The sequence below is a fragment of the Eumetopias jubatus genome, unplaced genomic scaffold (assembly GCF_037043125.1).
Source record: "Eumetopias jubatus isolate StellerSeaLion01/CBP00866 unplaced genomic scaffold, mEumJub1_p1.0 scaffold_45, whole genome shotgun sequence".
Taxonomy (NCBI): Eukaryota; Metazoa; Chordata; class Mammalia; order Carnivora; family Otariidae; genus Eumetopias; species Eumetopias jubatus.
The window spans coordinates 370252-385124 of NW_028274851.1; the positions used below are offsets into that span (position 1 = coordinate 370252).

Below are 14873 nucleotides of genomic sequence, written 5' to 3' on the forward strand. Positions count from 1 at the left end.
ATGTGGTCCATAAACACAATGGAATATGACTCAGCCATCAGAAATGATGAATACCCAACTTTTCCATCAACATGGATGGGACTGGAGGAGATGATGCTAAGTGAAATAAGTCAAGCAGAGAAAGTCAATTATCATATGGTTTCACTTAGTTGTGGAACATAAGGAGTACCATGGAGGACATTAGGAGAAGGAAAGGAAAAATGAAGGGGGGAAATCAGAGGGGGGACAAACCATGAGAGACTATGGACTCCGGGAAACAAACTGAGGGTTTCAGAGGGGAGAGGGGTGGGGGGATGGGTTGGTCCAGGGATGGGAATTAAGGAGGTCATGGATTTCAGGGAGCACTGGGTGTTATACGAAAACAATGAATTATGGAAAACTACATGAAAAACTCATGCTGTATTGTATGGTGACCAACAACATAATAAAATTTAATTTAAAAAAAAAAGGAAAAGAATACCAGGAAAACAGAACACTGAAATCTTACCTTCAAATGCTTGAGTCTTTACCTAGAAGAGGGAGAAACAAAATTGCAGTTGATGGAGAAAAAATATTTTTTAACAAAATTATACTTTATGAAAAAACAGTCAAAATGATAATCTAATGGTATAATAATGGTGTAGTTCAGCAGAGTAAATTCTATAAATTAAGAAGCCCTTCAAAGCATCAACCCCCTAATAGAGGGTTACAAGGATCAGGGCCTCCTGATCCCCTGCACCCATCCATGTAACACCTCTATTATACCTGTCAGAAAACCCAACCACTGAGGACGGGACTTTGTCCACACCTCTAAGCAATAATTAACACTGTAGACGCTCGCCATCCCCTTATTCCCAACCCACCCACCCTGACATCCATTCCAACTGACACCAAAGTCCTCACTGTAATTGACCAATGTGCTGTATTTAGTACTCCAGTTGATAAGGACTGCCACGATCATTTGCATTGACCTTAGAGAATGGCAATACACCTGGACTGTTAGGGCCCAGGGTTTCACAGGATGCTTCCTATTTCCTACAAACCTTAATGGCTGACTTGGATGATAAAATGTGTGCTGTGGGCTCTCCTTTGTTACAATATGTAGGTGATTGGCATCTCTGCTCCCCCCCTCACACCTCTGCACAGGAAGACAGCACCCCCCTGTGAAAACTTTTGGCCTTCAAAGGGACATCCAGTCTCCAAAGAAAAACTCCAGTTTGCTCAAACTCAGGTTAGGTATTTAGGACACCTGATCTCAGAACAAGGACGACAGCTGGAAACAGGTAGACTCAAGGCATCCTCGATTTCGCACAACCTTAAGCACCAATGACCAGGCTTTCTTGAACTGTCTGGCTACTGTCAACAATGGATTCCAAACTTATCTCTTAAGGCTCAGCTGCTATACAGTTTACTAATAAATGACAAACCTAACACAATTATTCAGAAAAAGGGGGATGACGTAGACTTTGAAACCTTAAACAAAACTCTAACAACAGACCCTGACCTCCAACTTCCTAATTATCAAATTCTCTTTTTCCTCTCTCTATATGACAGGGAAGGGAATGCCCTTGGATTGCTCAACACCAAACTCGGGGATCACCATCACCCCATAGAGTATTAGAGTCAACAGGGAGATGCTGTGGCTGGGGGATATACCCCCTACCTCAGAGCCATTCCCGCCACGGCCCTCTGGGATAAGGCCACTGAAGAATTCATCACAGCCTCCCCTTTAACCATCCCTGGGCCCCATGTAGAAGAAGCCCTTTTGAATTCTACTCACACTCAACATTTTCCAGTCACCTCACCTCCTATGAAATCCTCCTGCTTACCACTCCTCACATAACTCTTTCTGGTTCCAATAGCCTCAACCCTGGCATTCTTCTCCCCTCCTTCACATATGAAATCCATCATAGCTGCTTCACACTGACAGATCAACTGTTGACTCCCTGTGATGATTTTCAGCAAACTGGTCTAACCGAGGCAGACTTTTCATGCTTTCCTGATGGTTCTTATTTAAAGGAGGACAAGGATAAATATCATGCCAGGTCAGCTATGGCAACTCCTTTTGAAGACACGGAGGCAGCACCTCAAAAGTCTGTCTTTTACTGAAACTACTAACTGAATCCTGATTCTAATCCAAATGCATGGCTTCTGAATTTACAACACAACAGACCATTACTGATAATCCATATAGTTCTAAACAATTCTTTTGAAGTAACAATACTGTTTTGAAATATCCTGTCAGTGTTCCTATTCTTAAAATAAGTTCTCTCTTACTTCATGTTCTTCAGTGTACTCTATGTTCCCAAATGTGCTCAATGATTTCATTCAGTGCATTCCCACAGTATTTGACTGTTTTGCTCCTAGCCACTGGAGGGGGACACTTCCAGGAGGCATACAGGACTCCGGGTTTGCCTTCAGTCCAAACAAATGCCAATAAATATTTTCAGTTGGCTCCTTTCAGACCTAGGGTCCTGGATTAAAACCAACATATGGTTTGGAATTGTCATCTTGTTTTTGATTCTGTATTTGCTGTCTCTCAATCCTTTGTAGAAACGCTGTCCCAGTGAGGTGATGCTGGCTCACTGGTCTCAATCTTGAGCAAATACAGACTTCAATGGGAAGTTCATGAGAGTTTCTCCCTTCTAATCCTCCCTGTTCCTCAAGCGTCACTTGAGTAGTTAACAACTGCGATGCACATTCCCTCCAACATGAGACATGCCAATCTGAAAAAGCTTTGCTGGCACTGAAACACAAAACCACGAAATATAAAGAACTTGACTGTTGATCAGAAAGCCTTCCAGGGATACCTGGCGGACTCAGTCGACTAAGCATCTGCCTGTGGCTCAGGTCATGGTCCCAAGGTCCTGGGACTGAGTCCCACATTGGGCTCCTTGCTCAGCAGGGGCCTGTTGCTTCCTCTGCTCTCTCTCTCTCTCTCTCTCTCTCCCTCTCTCACATACACACATACATACAAATAAATAAAATCCTAAAAAGGAAAAGAAATTGTTCCAAGGAAACATTTTTAAAATTTTTATTTACAGTTAGTCCACATACACTATTATATTCATTTCAGGTGTACAATCTAGCAATTCAACACTTCCAGGCAACACCTGGTGCTCATCACAAGTGCATGACCTAATCTCTATCACATATTCAACCCATTCCCCCAAACACCTCTCCTCTGGGAACAACAGGTTGTTTTCTATACTTAAGAGTGTTTCTTGGTTTAACTCTTTTTTCTTCTCTTTGCTCATTTGGTTTTTCTTTTTTCTTTATAAACTCCACAGATGAGTAAAATCATATAGTATTTGTCTTTCTCTGACTGCTTTATTTTGCTCATCAAGGCAAACCTTGATGAGAAGGAGTAAGGGTGTTACACAAAAACAATGAATCATGGAGCACTACATCAAAAACTAATGGACTGTACGGTGACTAACATAAATAAATAAAATTTATAAAAGGGTAAATTTGAAAACTCAGAACAGGAAATGTCACAAAACACAGGCAGGTGGTTTGGGCAGGGGGAGCTCTCACACACTGTCAGGAGCCATGAGCAACAAAGGGGTTAATCGGGTAGAGCAAAGGCTCCCTGATCCCTTTGAACCATGGCCACCTGGCTGCCCCCATACAAGAACATGTGGTACTGGCTAGCCCGAGTTGTATTTAGGCTTAGAAACCACAGTGTTATTGATAAGCCCTGAAAAATAGCGCACCAGGCCCTTTGAAGGCATGGGAAGAAACTATGTGCTTGAGGAACCTGGCCTTGGACCAAAAACTTGGGACGGAGCCAGGAGAGGGCAGGGAGAAAACTGTGGAACTTGTTTATGTCCTACTGTTATGTAACCTGAACCTATATAAAGTGTGTAAGTAAGAATAAAGTTGTTGCTCGCGGCATCCCCGTGGGCAACCCTCCTGTTCCCATACTTTTATGTTTCATTCTCTTACCCTCACCCCTGTTCGACCTTGCACGCGGGCCGTGGCAAGTGGCGCCCGAACAGGGACCTGAGCACATGAAAGAGGATCCTGGACACTGACGTCGCAAGCAACCAGGTAAGAGAACCGGTTGTTTAACCGGCACGACAGGAGTAAGAAATTATGGGACAAAGTCAGTCCGCTAGTCATGCATATTTTCTGCGGACCCTGCAGATTTTATTGGCAGAGAGAGGGCATAAGGTGTCTTCCTCCACACTGCAGGAATTTTTCAGGAACATAAAAGATTTGTGCCCTTGGTTCCCACTAGAAGGAACAGCAAACCCAGAGGATTGGAGACGGGTGGGCCAAGAGATGAAAAATCAAATAAAGTTGCGGGGCTCTGGTGCCTTGCCGCCCAATACAATGGGCCTTTGGTCTCATATTTGTGAAATCCTGGAGCCACAACAAAAAATTGAGCTGATATCTTTAAAATCATGGGTTGAAGATGAGGAAAAAGATCCTATTAAAGTACCCCTGACTCCCACTGGGGTGTCCTCTTTTGAGATCCTGGGCGATGATGTCAACTTACCCGCCCAGGACCCTTTCCCTCCTCCACCACCGCCTATGCCCTTGGCGGGGAAAGCCCCTAAGGCTCAGAGTGGTGGGGATGAATTTGGCGATGATGATGTTTATCTTGATGATGACCCCATTCTGACTATGCCCACATCATTGAAATCGGTCTTGCCTGCAGTCACAGCCTCTGGGCAGGGGATCAATTCTGTGACTAAGTGTACTCAAACTAGCATGCTGCAGGATTTTCCCATTATGACCAATCAGCAGAGCGCTGCCAAGTCCCCTGTGTCCGGCATTAGCCCTTTACAGAGAACTTTACTAACAGCGCAGCAAGCGGGAGAGGACGTGGGAGAGTTTAATGCCTACCCAGTAACCTTACAGGGAGGCCAACGGACATATACTGCCCTAAATTTTAAAATGTTAAAAGACTTAAAGGCTGCCTGTAGTCAGTACGGGGCCACTGCTCCCTTTACCCTATCTATGATGGAGAACCTTACCAGAGAAGCTCTTTGCCCGGGAGATTGGAAGGTTGTTGCCCGGGCTTGCCTTAATGGGGGAGATTATTGTGGAAGGCCGAATTCGAGGAAAAGTGTAACAATCTGGCTATCTATAACAAAAGGACCCAAATCCCTGTCACATATGAGATGTTGGCTGGTACTGGAGCTTATTATGAAGTGGGTAACCAAATACATTTCCCTGAGATTGCTTATGTTCAAATCAATGAGGCTGTTTTGACTGCATGGAAAAAGTTACCGACCACTGGCTCAAGGACAGAGGAATTATCTAAAATAAGACAGGGGCCCGATGAACGCTATCAAGATTTTGTTTCACGGCTTTTACAAGCCGTGAGTAGGATTGTTGTGGACGGAGAGGCAGGAACTATTATAGTGAAGCAGCTAGCCTTTGAGAATGCCAATTCAGCATGCCAAGCGGCCATAAGGCCTTGGAAGTCCACGGGCACCCTTGAGGATTTTTTGCGGCTGTGTGCAGACATTGGTCCCAGTTATGTACAAGGAGTGACCTTGGCAACAGCCCTTCGAGGAATTCCTCCGCAGCAGCTGCATACACAACTTCTTAAAAAACAAAAGGGAAAGTCCCCAATGAATTCTAAAGCTCGCATGCCCTGCTTTCTATGCGGGGAACTTGGACACTTTCGTAATGAATGCCCTAAGGGCTCAAGGCAAGCCCCATCTTTCAACTTTCCCTCGGGGAACCCCCTAATAAGCCACAGCCACCTTCTGTATGTCCCAGGTGTATGCGGGGACGGCACTGGGCCAATGAGTGTCGATCAAAAACTGACCGCTTTGGCCGCCCCCTGCAACAGGGAAACTCCCAACGGGGCTTCCCGCAGCCCCACCAAACAATAGCGGCAATGCTCTCTCCCTCATCTCTGAGGTCAGAGCCAACACGGCCGACCTCCCTGGGATTAAATCCCTTCACCGAGGCACCCCAGCCAGTGCAGGATTAGATCTGGCCCCAAATAGTTCTGTTTATTTAGAAGCTGGCATGCCCCCTCAACCAATAAGTACAGGAATATGGGGACCTCTCCCCCCAAACACATGGGGCTTACTATTGAGTAGGTCTAGTTGGACCCTTAAAGGCTTAATAGTATATCCAGGAGTCATTGATGAAGATTACACTGGGGAAATTAAAATAATGGTTAACTTACAACAAGGCACTATAACTTTGCAACCTAGTGTGCCCATTGCCCAATTGATATTACTTCCCCGTTTGGACACAGATAATCCATCATTGAAAGCTAAGCGAGGATCTAAAGGCTTTGGGTCAACTGATGCCTATTGGTTACAAAAGATTACAAAAGATAAACCCCTATTAACTCTGTCTGTCAATGGTAAAAATTTCCAGGGACTCATAGACACGGGGGCCGATGTCTCTGTATTGACTCAGAAACAATGGCCTTCCTCCTGGCCCTTGCAGGACGCCATCACCCCTATAAGGGGAGTAGGATTGGCCTCAACACCCAAGATAAGCTCCAATCATCTTATTTGGAAATCTGATGATGGTCTGTCGGGAACTTTCCAACCTTTTGTTCTTGACATAGATCTCAATTTATGGGGGCGAGATATACTCTCAGAAATGGGGCTAACCTTGGAGACCACCAATATCCCACAGGTGTTCCAAAATCAGGTTGTGAAAAATATTATGTGTAACATGGGCTACAAACCAGGAAAAGGGCTTGGCAAGGGGCTTCAAGGTAACGTTGAGCCTCTTTGCTATGTCCCCAAATATGATAAAACGGGCCTGGGTTTTTCCCAGGGTCATTGATCCGACCTCATGCCCTACCGATAGAATGGACCACCACCCGGCCAGTTTGGGTAGATCAATGGCCCTTACCTGAGGAGAAACAAAAGGCCGCCCGAAAACTCATAACTGAGCAACTTTCTCTTGGTCATTTGGAACCATCTTGTAGCCCATGGAACACACCCATTTTTGTAATAAAGAAAAAATCAGGTGAATGGCACCTGCTACAGGATCTAAGAGCTGTAAATCTTGTAATGAAACCCATGGGGGCATTACAGCCCGGTCTTCCTGCCCCTTCCGCTATCCCTTTAAATTACCATTTGTTGGTGGCGGATTTAAAAGATTGCTTCTTTACCATTCCTCTAGCTGCTGATGACTGTGAGAAGTTTGCCTTCTCGGTACCCTCCACAAATTTACAAGCCCCCTATGAAAGATATCAATGGAAAGTCCTGCCTCAAGGCATGGCAAACAGCCCAACTCTTTGCCAAGAGTATGTGAGCAGGGCTCTTGCACCCTTACGGAAAAATTTCCCTCAAGTTTACTGCATCCACTACATGGATGATATTCTTTTGGCTGCAGAAACCGAGCGTATGCTGACTGCCGCCTTCCGTCATCTCCTACAATGTTTGGAACAATATAATCTGGTCCTCTCCCCTGACAAAATACAACGTATGGCCCCTTTTGAATATCTGGGGCATATAATAGAAAAGCAAACTATTAAACCTCAGAAGGTTCAAATACAAACCCAGTCCCTAGTGACCTTGAATGATTTTCAAAAACTGATGGGAGACATAAATTGGATTAGACCCGCTTTAAATCTAACTACAGAGCAATTAACCCCCTTGTTTGATATCTTAAAAGGTGATGCTGATCCATCTTCACCTCGTACCTTAACACCTGCAGCCCAACAAGCCTTAGAGCTAGTCAATTCTCAGATCTCCAATGCTCAGATAACTAGAGTGGACATCAATTTACCACTGTACTTAATACTTTTACTCCCCGGACAATTGCCAATGGCCGTTATTTGACAGCCTCATGGCCCTTTGGAATGGCTGCATCTTGCCCTTCATCAGCTTCATGTGATAAATTTGACATCTGACTTAATTGCCATGTTAGTATGTAAAGACAGGACCCGAACAATCCAACTGTTCGGAAGAGAACCTAATTATATCATATTGCCAATGCTAACCAAAAACCAATATGAACATCTTCTGCAACATCATTTAACATGGCAAACTGCCTTTGCATCCTATCCAGGCCAAATAAACTTCCATTTACCCTCAGATAAACTCCTGCAATTTCTGTCCAAAACTGCCATTTGTGCTCAAAAAATCATTGTTCCCCAGCCACTTCCTTCTGCCCTCACTGTTTTCGTAGATGCAGACAAAAGAGGAAATATTGCCATACACGCTGTCTCACCACAACATAAGAATACCCAGCACCTGCATTATGACACTTCCTCTGTGCAGAGAGCAGAACTCAAAGCGATTACACTCGCTCTAGAGCGCTACACTCAACCCCTCAACTTATTTACCGATAGTCAATACGCTGCCAGAACAGTCCCGCAGCTACCTGAGGCCTACATACTGTCCAATGATGAAGAATTATTCCATCTATTCAAGTCAATCCAGCTCCTCTTATTACAGAGGCAGCACCCTCTGTTTATAACACACATCAGAGCTCACTCTAACCTTCCTGGCCCCCTAGCGGAGGGCAATCGCATAGCTGATGAAAATACACATATATTTTCTACAAACACCATTCAGGCAGCAAAAAGCAGCCATGCAAAATTCCATCAGAATGCACAGGCCTTACGGCGTCAATACGGCATCTCCCGGGAGGAATCCCGACAAATTGTACGAGAATGCCAGTCCTGTCCCCAATTTTTTAACCCCCCCTCATATGCCATTAACCCCAGAGGGCTCCTTCCTAATCACCTTTGGCAGATGGATGTAACCACTTACTTACCGTTTGGCCGCCTTAAATACATCCATGTCTCCATCGACACCTTCTCTAACTATATTTTTGCTACTGCACACTCCGGTGAAGCTTTTGTAGATGTCCAAAATCATCTTTTCGCAGCATTCGCAGTTCTGGGCATGCCAAAGGCTCTTAAGACCGACAATGGTTCAGCCTATACTTCTTCAACATTCCAGACCTTTTGTGCAAATTTTCACATCACTCATACAACAAGTATTCCTTATAATTCTCAAGGTCAAGCCATTGTCAAAAGAGCCCATTCCACCCGCAAAATGTACCTCAAAAAATTAAAGGAGGGGGAAATACTACAGGGGAAAATAAAATATTCACCTCATTTACACCTTTCATTAGTACTCTTTGTTTTAAATTTTTTGAATGTTGACTCGGTTGGCCACACTGCCGCCGAGCGTTTTTGGCAGCCTGAGCGGGCTCCCCTCCTCTATGCAAAGTGGCGTGACCCCGCCACCGCGGAGTGGAGGGGACCCGACCCGGTCCTACGCCAGGGCCGAGGATATGCTTGTATCTTTCCCCAGGATGAGGAGACGCCACGCTGGCTCCCGCTTCGATGCGTCCGCATTGTCCGTGATGGTTTGCAGAATGAGGCGGCTCCAGATCCGCTCCGGGAGGACGAGGAGACGCCCCGCCTCGGATCAGAGGAAAATAACATGGGGAGACATCAAAGCCCTGACCGCTCGAGCTGAGGCCACCGTGCGTGAGTCGGGCCAGCCAGTCACGGCTGTTGCCCTTTTCCTTGCCATGCTATCACTTTTAACCCTTGACTCTGCCCAGGCCTCTCCTTACTGGGCTTTTGTCCCGGACCCTCCTACCGCGAGGGCAGTCACCTGGAAGGATCCCTCACCCAAGGTGTTTACTAACTTCACAGACATTTTTGATGGGCCTGAGATTTCCGGCCTCACTCATGCTGTGGCGCCTTTTAACTGGACCAGCCTGGCTTCTGCCCCCCCCATTTGTTTCCAGGCCATCGATGGCCCTGAGGCACCCCATTATGGATGCGTGGTCACTTCATCAGTCTCCCGAAGAATCCGCTCTTGGTATGGAACTGAGCCACCTAGAAGAGACACTTTGACACCTCGTGTAATGGTGGAGAATTGGGACATCAACGAGGTTGTCCTTCAACATCGGAGGCCCCTGCCTGTTGGCCGTTTCGGACCCGCTTCCAGATCCCTTGAGACCCCATACCTTGACTATCCCCTCTGCAAATCTGACTTAACGTGGAAAACCTATGGACCCTCTTGGAAAACCTGCGTTCATCACAACCCAGAGATTGTGACTCCCCATGGCATACCTGACACTTATATAATTGACTGGTCAAAAGACAGGGATCTCCCTTTGCGCCGCTCCCCCCCGCCTTCAGGATATGGGCCATACGACCACAATAATTCTGCTCCCGGGGGACTGCTATCACTGGGGAGGATGAGACACCCGGACTTATGGAAAATTGTTGCGGCCATGAGAGATGTTAAAACTAATTCACCCCTTTTCCCTGGCTTCCCCACGGGCCCATTGACATTTCAAATTCAGGCATGTCTTTCCCTACCGTTTCTGTTTGTAGTGGGGGACGGATCTGTAGTACCCGAGGCTAAGGCCAATAGAACCCTTTACAAAATAACTTGTGAGGAGTGTTATCTCACCAACTGTTTGCCTTTACCCAGCGCCCCAAATCCAACAAAGAAGGTTTTCCTAGCCATGCAGCCCCCTTATCTAATGATGCCTGTAGAGGTGAGGGGGCCCTGGTATAGAGATTATGGCTACCAATTTGCGCAAGAATTGGAGGGCCTACTTAGCCGGGGACGACGTTTCCTAGGCCTCCTAATAGCTGGCATCACTGCCTTGGTGTCTTTGATAGCATCAGCTACTGTCTCCACGGTGGCACTGTCCCAGGGCATACATACTGCCGCTCATGTAAATAGCTTAGCTCATAATGTCTCCCAGACCCTTGCCACCCAGGGAAGCATAGATAGGAAGATCTTGGCTCGCCTGGATGGTTTAGAGCAGGCGGTCGAATATTTGGGCACCCAATATTCATTGTTACATACTCGTTTGTCCTTTGTGTGCCACGGAGGGTATGGTTCCATTTGTGTGACCCCCCTGAAAGCTGACAACGTCTCCTGGGAAATGGTGCAGAGGCACTTGCAAGGTATCTGGCATGAGACAAATGTAAGCCTAGATCTGTTTCAATTGCAAAAACAAATAAACAATATAGCCTCCTCCCATCTGCATGTAGTCACCCCCAGAGACATGGCACAATCCTTTCTACAAAAGCTACAGGGGTTTAACCCCTTTAATATCCTCCAACATTCCTTCTGGATTATGTGTGCTCTGGTTGTAGGGGTAACCTTATTACTCTGCTTATGGTGTGCTTGGAGTCGCTGTCTGTTTGCTTTCATGGCCAGTACCCAAGCAAATGTACACATGTTGCGTTAAAAGATAAAAGGGGGAAATGTCGGGAGCCATGAGCAACAAAGGGGTTAATCGGGTAGAGCAAAGGCTCCCTGATCCCTTTGAACCATGGCCACCTGGCTGCCCCCATACAAGAACATGTGGTACTGGCTAGCCCGAGTTGTATTTAGGCTTAGAAACCACAGTGTTATTGATAAGCCCTGAAAAATAGCGCACCAGGCCCTTTGAAGGCATGGGAAGAAACTATGTGCTTGAGGAACCTGGCCTTGGACCAAAAACTTGGGACGGAGCCAGGAGAGGGCAGGGAGAAAACTGTGGAACTTGTTTATGTCCTACTGTTATGTAACCTGAACCTATATAAAGTGTGTAAGTAAGAATAAAGTTGTTGCTCGCGGCATCCCCGTGGGCAACCCTCCTGTTCCCATACTTTTATGTTTCATTCTCTTACCCTCACCCCTGTTCGACCTTGCACGCGGGCCGTGGCAAGACACTACCACTCCAAATAAATTGGGGACCCAACAGGAAGACATGGACTTGACCGCACACATGGATATTCCACTATTCCAGCTAGCCGAACTCTATTTTTATCTCTATACCCCCCGCACCTCCTCCAACAGGACTCATCCATGAGGAGCTACAACACTTTGAACTACCAGATGCCGCCAAAGGACCTTTGGTTCTTTTTGTTGTTGTTGTTAAGATTTTATTTGACAGAGAGAGACAGAGTGAGAAAGGCAACACAAGCAGGGGGAGTGGGAGAGGGAGAAGCAGGCCGCCTGCCGAGCAGGGAGCCCGATGTGGGGCTCGATCCCAGGACCCCAAGATCATGACCTGAACTGAAGGCAGACGCTCAATGACGGAGCCACCCAGGTGACCCTGGACCTTTGGTTCTTAACAGCCTTCCAAATTGCCCCCTTTTCTCCTGAAAACAGTGAGCCTCTCTTATATTCCCCAATTTGCCTAAGGTTTAATCACAGCTTCTCTGTCCTACATTCAAGTCTCCATCCTTCCAAAGAAAGCCGACATTGGCTGATAAATCCCTGAGTGTTTCTACCTTTAAGGTTACAAACTGGACGGCAGTTTGTGTTTTTATCTGGGGCTCTGGTTCCAGCAGAAATCAGAAAGTGGGATCCCAGCTCATTCTTCTAGAAAGTCCTGAGAGTCAGCAGTTAGTGTATTCACCTCCTAACTAAATGCTGCTCCCTTCCCCTAATTTGAGTTAGGATTTCTCCCCAGAAAGAAGCCTGCCTCTAACAAACCAATCACAGCATCTCTGACGTGGCGTCGGAGGACCCCTCAATCCACGGAACCCTGAGTAAAATACCTCTTGTTCAAATACCCTCAGGGAAAATAAGGACCAAACCAGGGGATCAGCCTCCCAAATGCAAGCGACTGGGCTGTTCACCTACCAGTACGTCCCGGGGAAGCCGCCCAGAGTCCCCTCCTCAACACTCAGCCAACAAGGCAGCTTCTCCGTCGCTCCTCAGAAGGCACCGAGATGCTGCAAAGGGCCCAGGTTCCCCCGGGCCGGCTGCAGAACTTCTTGGAAACGCAGCTCTGGGTCTCGGAGGCGCTCTGGGACCCAAGGGGGCGGCAGAAACCTCTCCTGCCCTGAAGCACCCTGGGTCAGGTAATGCCCTGGCGTCCTCTGACAGCCGGCGGTTCCTGCGCACGCAGGGAAACCGCCCCTCCCGGGTGGGGTTCGCGCGCGCCCTCTGCCGGCTGCCCTGGGAATCCGTACAGTGCTTAAGACCCAGGCTGCTCAGGTGCAGGCGCACTGAGGGTGCTTGGGTCCCGCCAAGCCTGTTCTCTAGACCGGGACAGGTCTTTGTGACAGTGCCTCGGGCACGAGGACATCTTTTCCTTCTCCTTTCTGTGTCACTGAAGAATGAAACCGATTTTGTCAATGTCATTAGGAAACGGCTAGGGCTGGCACCACTCCCCTCCAAAATACAGACTGCAAATTGACATAATGCAAACTCACGTGATTGGGTTTACCCACCAAAAAGTTCCTAGTACATAAAACACTGACGCCCGATACACTATTTTAATTTTGCTTTCATTCTTCTTCCTCTTAATAAAAGAACAATTTCTGGTCAGGTCAGGATATTGAAATTCCATTTATACAAGACATCAACTAGCACCACGATAGCAATTGGGATAGCGCATTTTTGACTTTGCCAATCAAGTGTTTGAGGACACATTGGTGACAGGGTCAAAATGCAAACCATTAGGTAGCTACACATGCATTATGAATTACTGCATGTCTCATGTCATAATATTTTCAATGAAAAGTGCTTTAGACATGGCAGATGGATGAAATAGTTTCCATCAGTCTGGTAAGGAACCAATTTTACCTTCAAATACTAATTGCCACCTGGTCACAACTAGAAGCTTCATGAAGTATGACATTTCACAACTAGAAGCTTGATGAAGTATGACGTAAGAGAATGCTTGGGGTTTCTTTGGGTTTTGTTGGTTTGTTTTAAGATTTCTTTTGACACAGAGAGAGAGTGAGAGAGGGAACACAGGCAGGGAAATTGGGAGAGGGAGAAGCAGGCTTCCTGTTGAGCCGGGAGCCCGATGCGGGATCGATCCCAGGACCCTGGGATCACAACCTGAGCCAAAGGCAGATGCTTAACGACTGAGACACCCAGGTGCCCCGAATGCTTGGGATTTGAAACCATCCACCTACCATCCTGCATCAGGATCCACAGTGGACATGAGGATAGCAACCCCCCATCCTGCTGCACATTGCTAGCTCCAGAGGGAGAATACGGACCTTATTCTCGAATACTCTGTGTCGAGATCAGCAATGCATCTGTGCCAGTTCCAGGCTGCAGGACCTGGGGCCTGGTTTTGGAACTTGAGCAAGGCCCCGCTGGTACAGGAGGGCCTCCCTGGCCCATGGTTCCCAGTCCACACACGTGGACCGCCTCGCCCTTTGCTCCTTGCAATTCCTCTTTGTCCCTTCTCTCTACTCCTATCTCCCTCTGATTCTTCCTCACCCTCTCTCAGGTTCCTGGTGGTGCCACACTCCCTGGGTGTTGTCCAGGAGTCCCTTGAGAGAGAAGCTTATGAACTTTATGAATGAAAATTTTCATGGAGACCCCACACAGAGCAAGCATGAGATTCAGCTTGGCATTTTTCCATTTATGTGCATAATTTAAACCCAACACTGACACCTAATGAGGTGACAGAGTTAAGTGGCATTTGTAGGAATGTTTAACATATAACAGCTTCTCCGTTATTATGGGATGATTTGAACACCATAAATCTTTCTATCCAAAGGAAAATTCCCAGGACAGAAAGAGGTCTATTTTAATGCATATATTCAGTATCATGTTCATTCAGTTCACACTGATTTTTCCTTTGAGATTTCCTTCTGTGGTTGTGTTCAATAGGCTATTCAATTACCAAAAATATGTGGAAATTCTAGTTATCATTTCTACAATGATCCCGCATATTTGCAATTGTGATCAAAGAACATCCTTTGTGGGTTTCACTCTTCTGAAATATATTGACACTTGGTTTCTATCCAATTCATGGTTAAATTGTATAAACATATGATATGTCCTTAAAAATAATGACTCTCTTATATCTGTTTAGTAAAATAACCTATATATTTCTGCGTATAAATGTATGTATTAATATATATACATAGTTCTGCATCTGTATATATTCATTTTAAACGAATGTATAGAATATTGTTTCATTTTAACATATTTTATCTAATATCTAAA

At 46.3% G+C, this 14873-nt stretch overlaps 1 protein-coding gene across 1 annotated transcript; it reads left to right on the forward strand.

The window, feature by feature from the left end:
* The first annotated feature begins 3523 nt into the window (after window positions 1-3523).
* LOC148161881 (endogenous retrovirus group K member 13-1 Env polyprotein-like) lies at window positions 3524-11556 on the forward strand. Its single transcript, XM_088020514.1, has 2 exons — window positions 3524-4032; window positions 9243-11556. Exon 2 carries the CDS (start codon window positions 9244-9246, stop codon window positions 11152-11154), a length of 1911 nt encoding a protein of 636 aa, XP_087876640.1. The 5' UTR covers window positions 3524-4032; window position 9243; the 3' UTR covers window positions 11155-11556.
* The last annotated feature ends 3317 nt before the right edge of the window (window positions 11557-14873 follow it).

Coding starts and splice junctions, on each gene's coding strand:
- LOC148161881 (XM_088020514.1), top strand. CDS start 9,244: ATGAGGAGACGCCACGCTGGCTCCCGCTTCGATGCGTCCGCATTGTCC.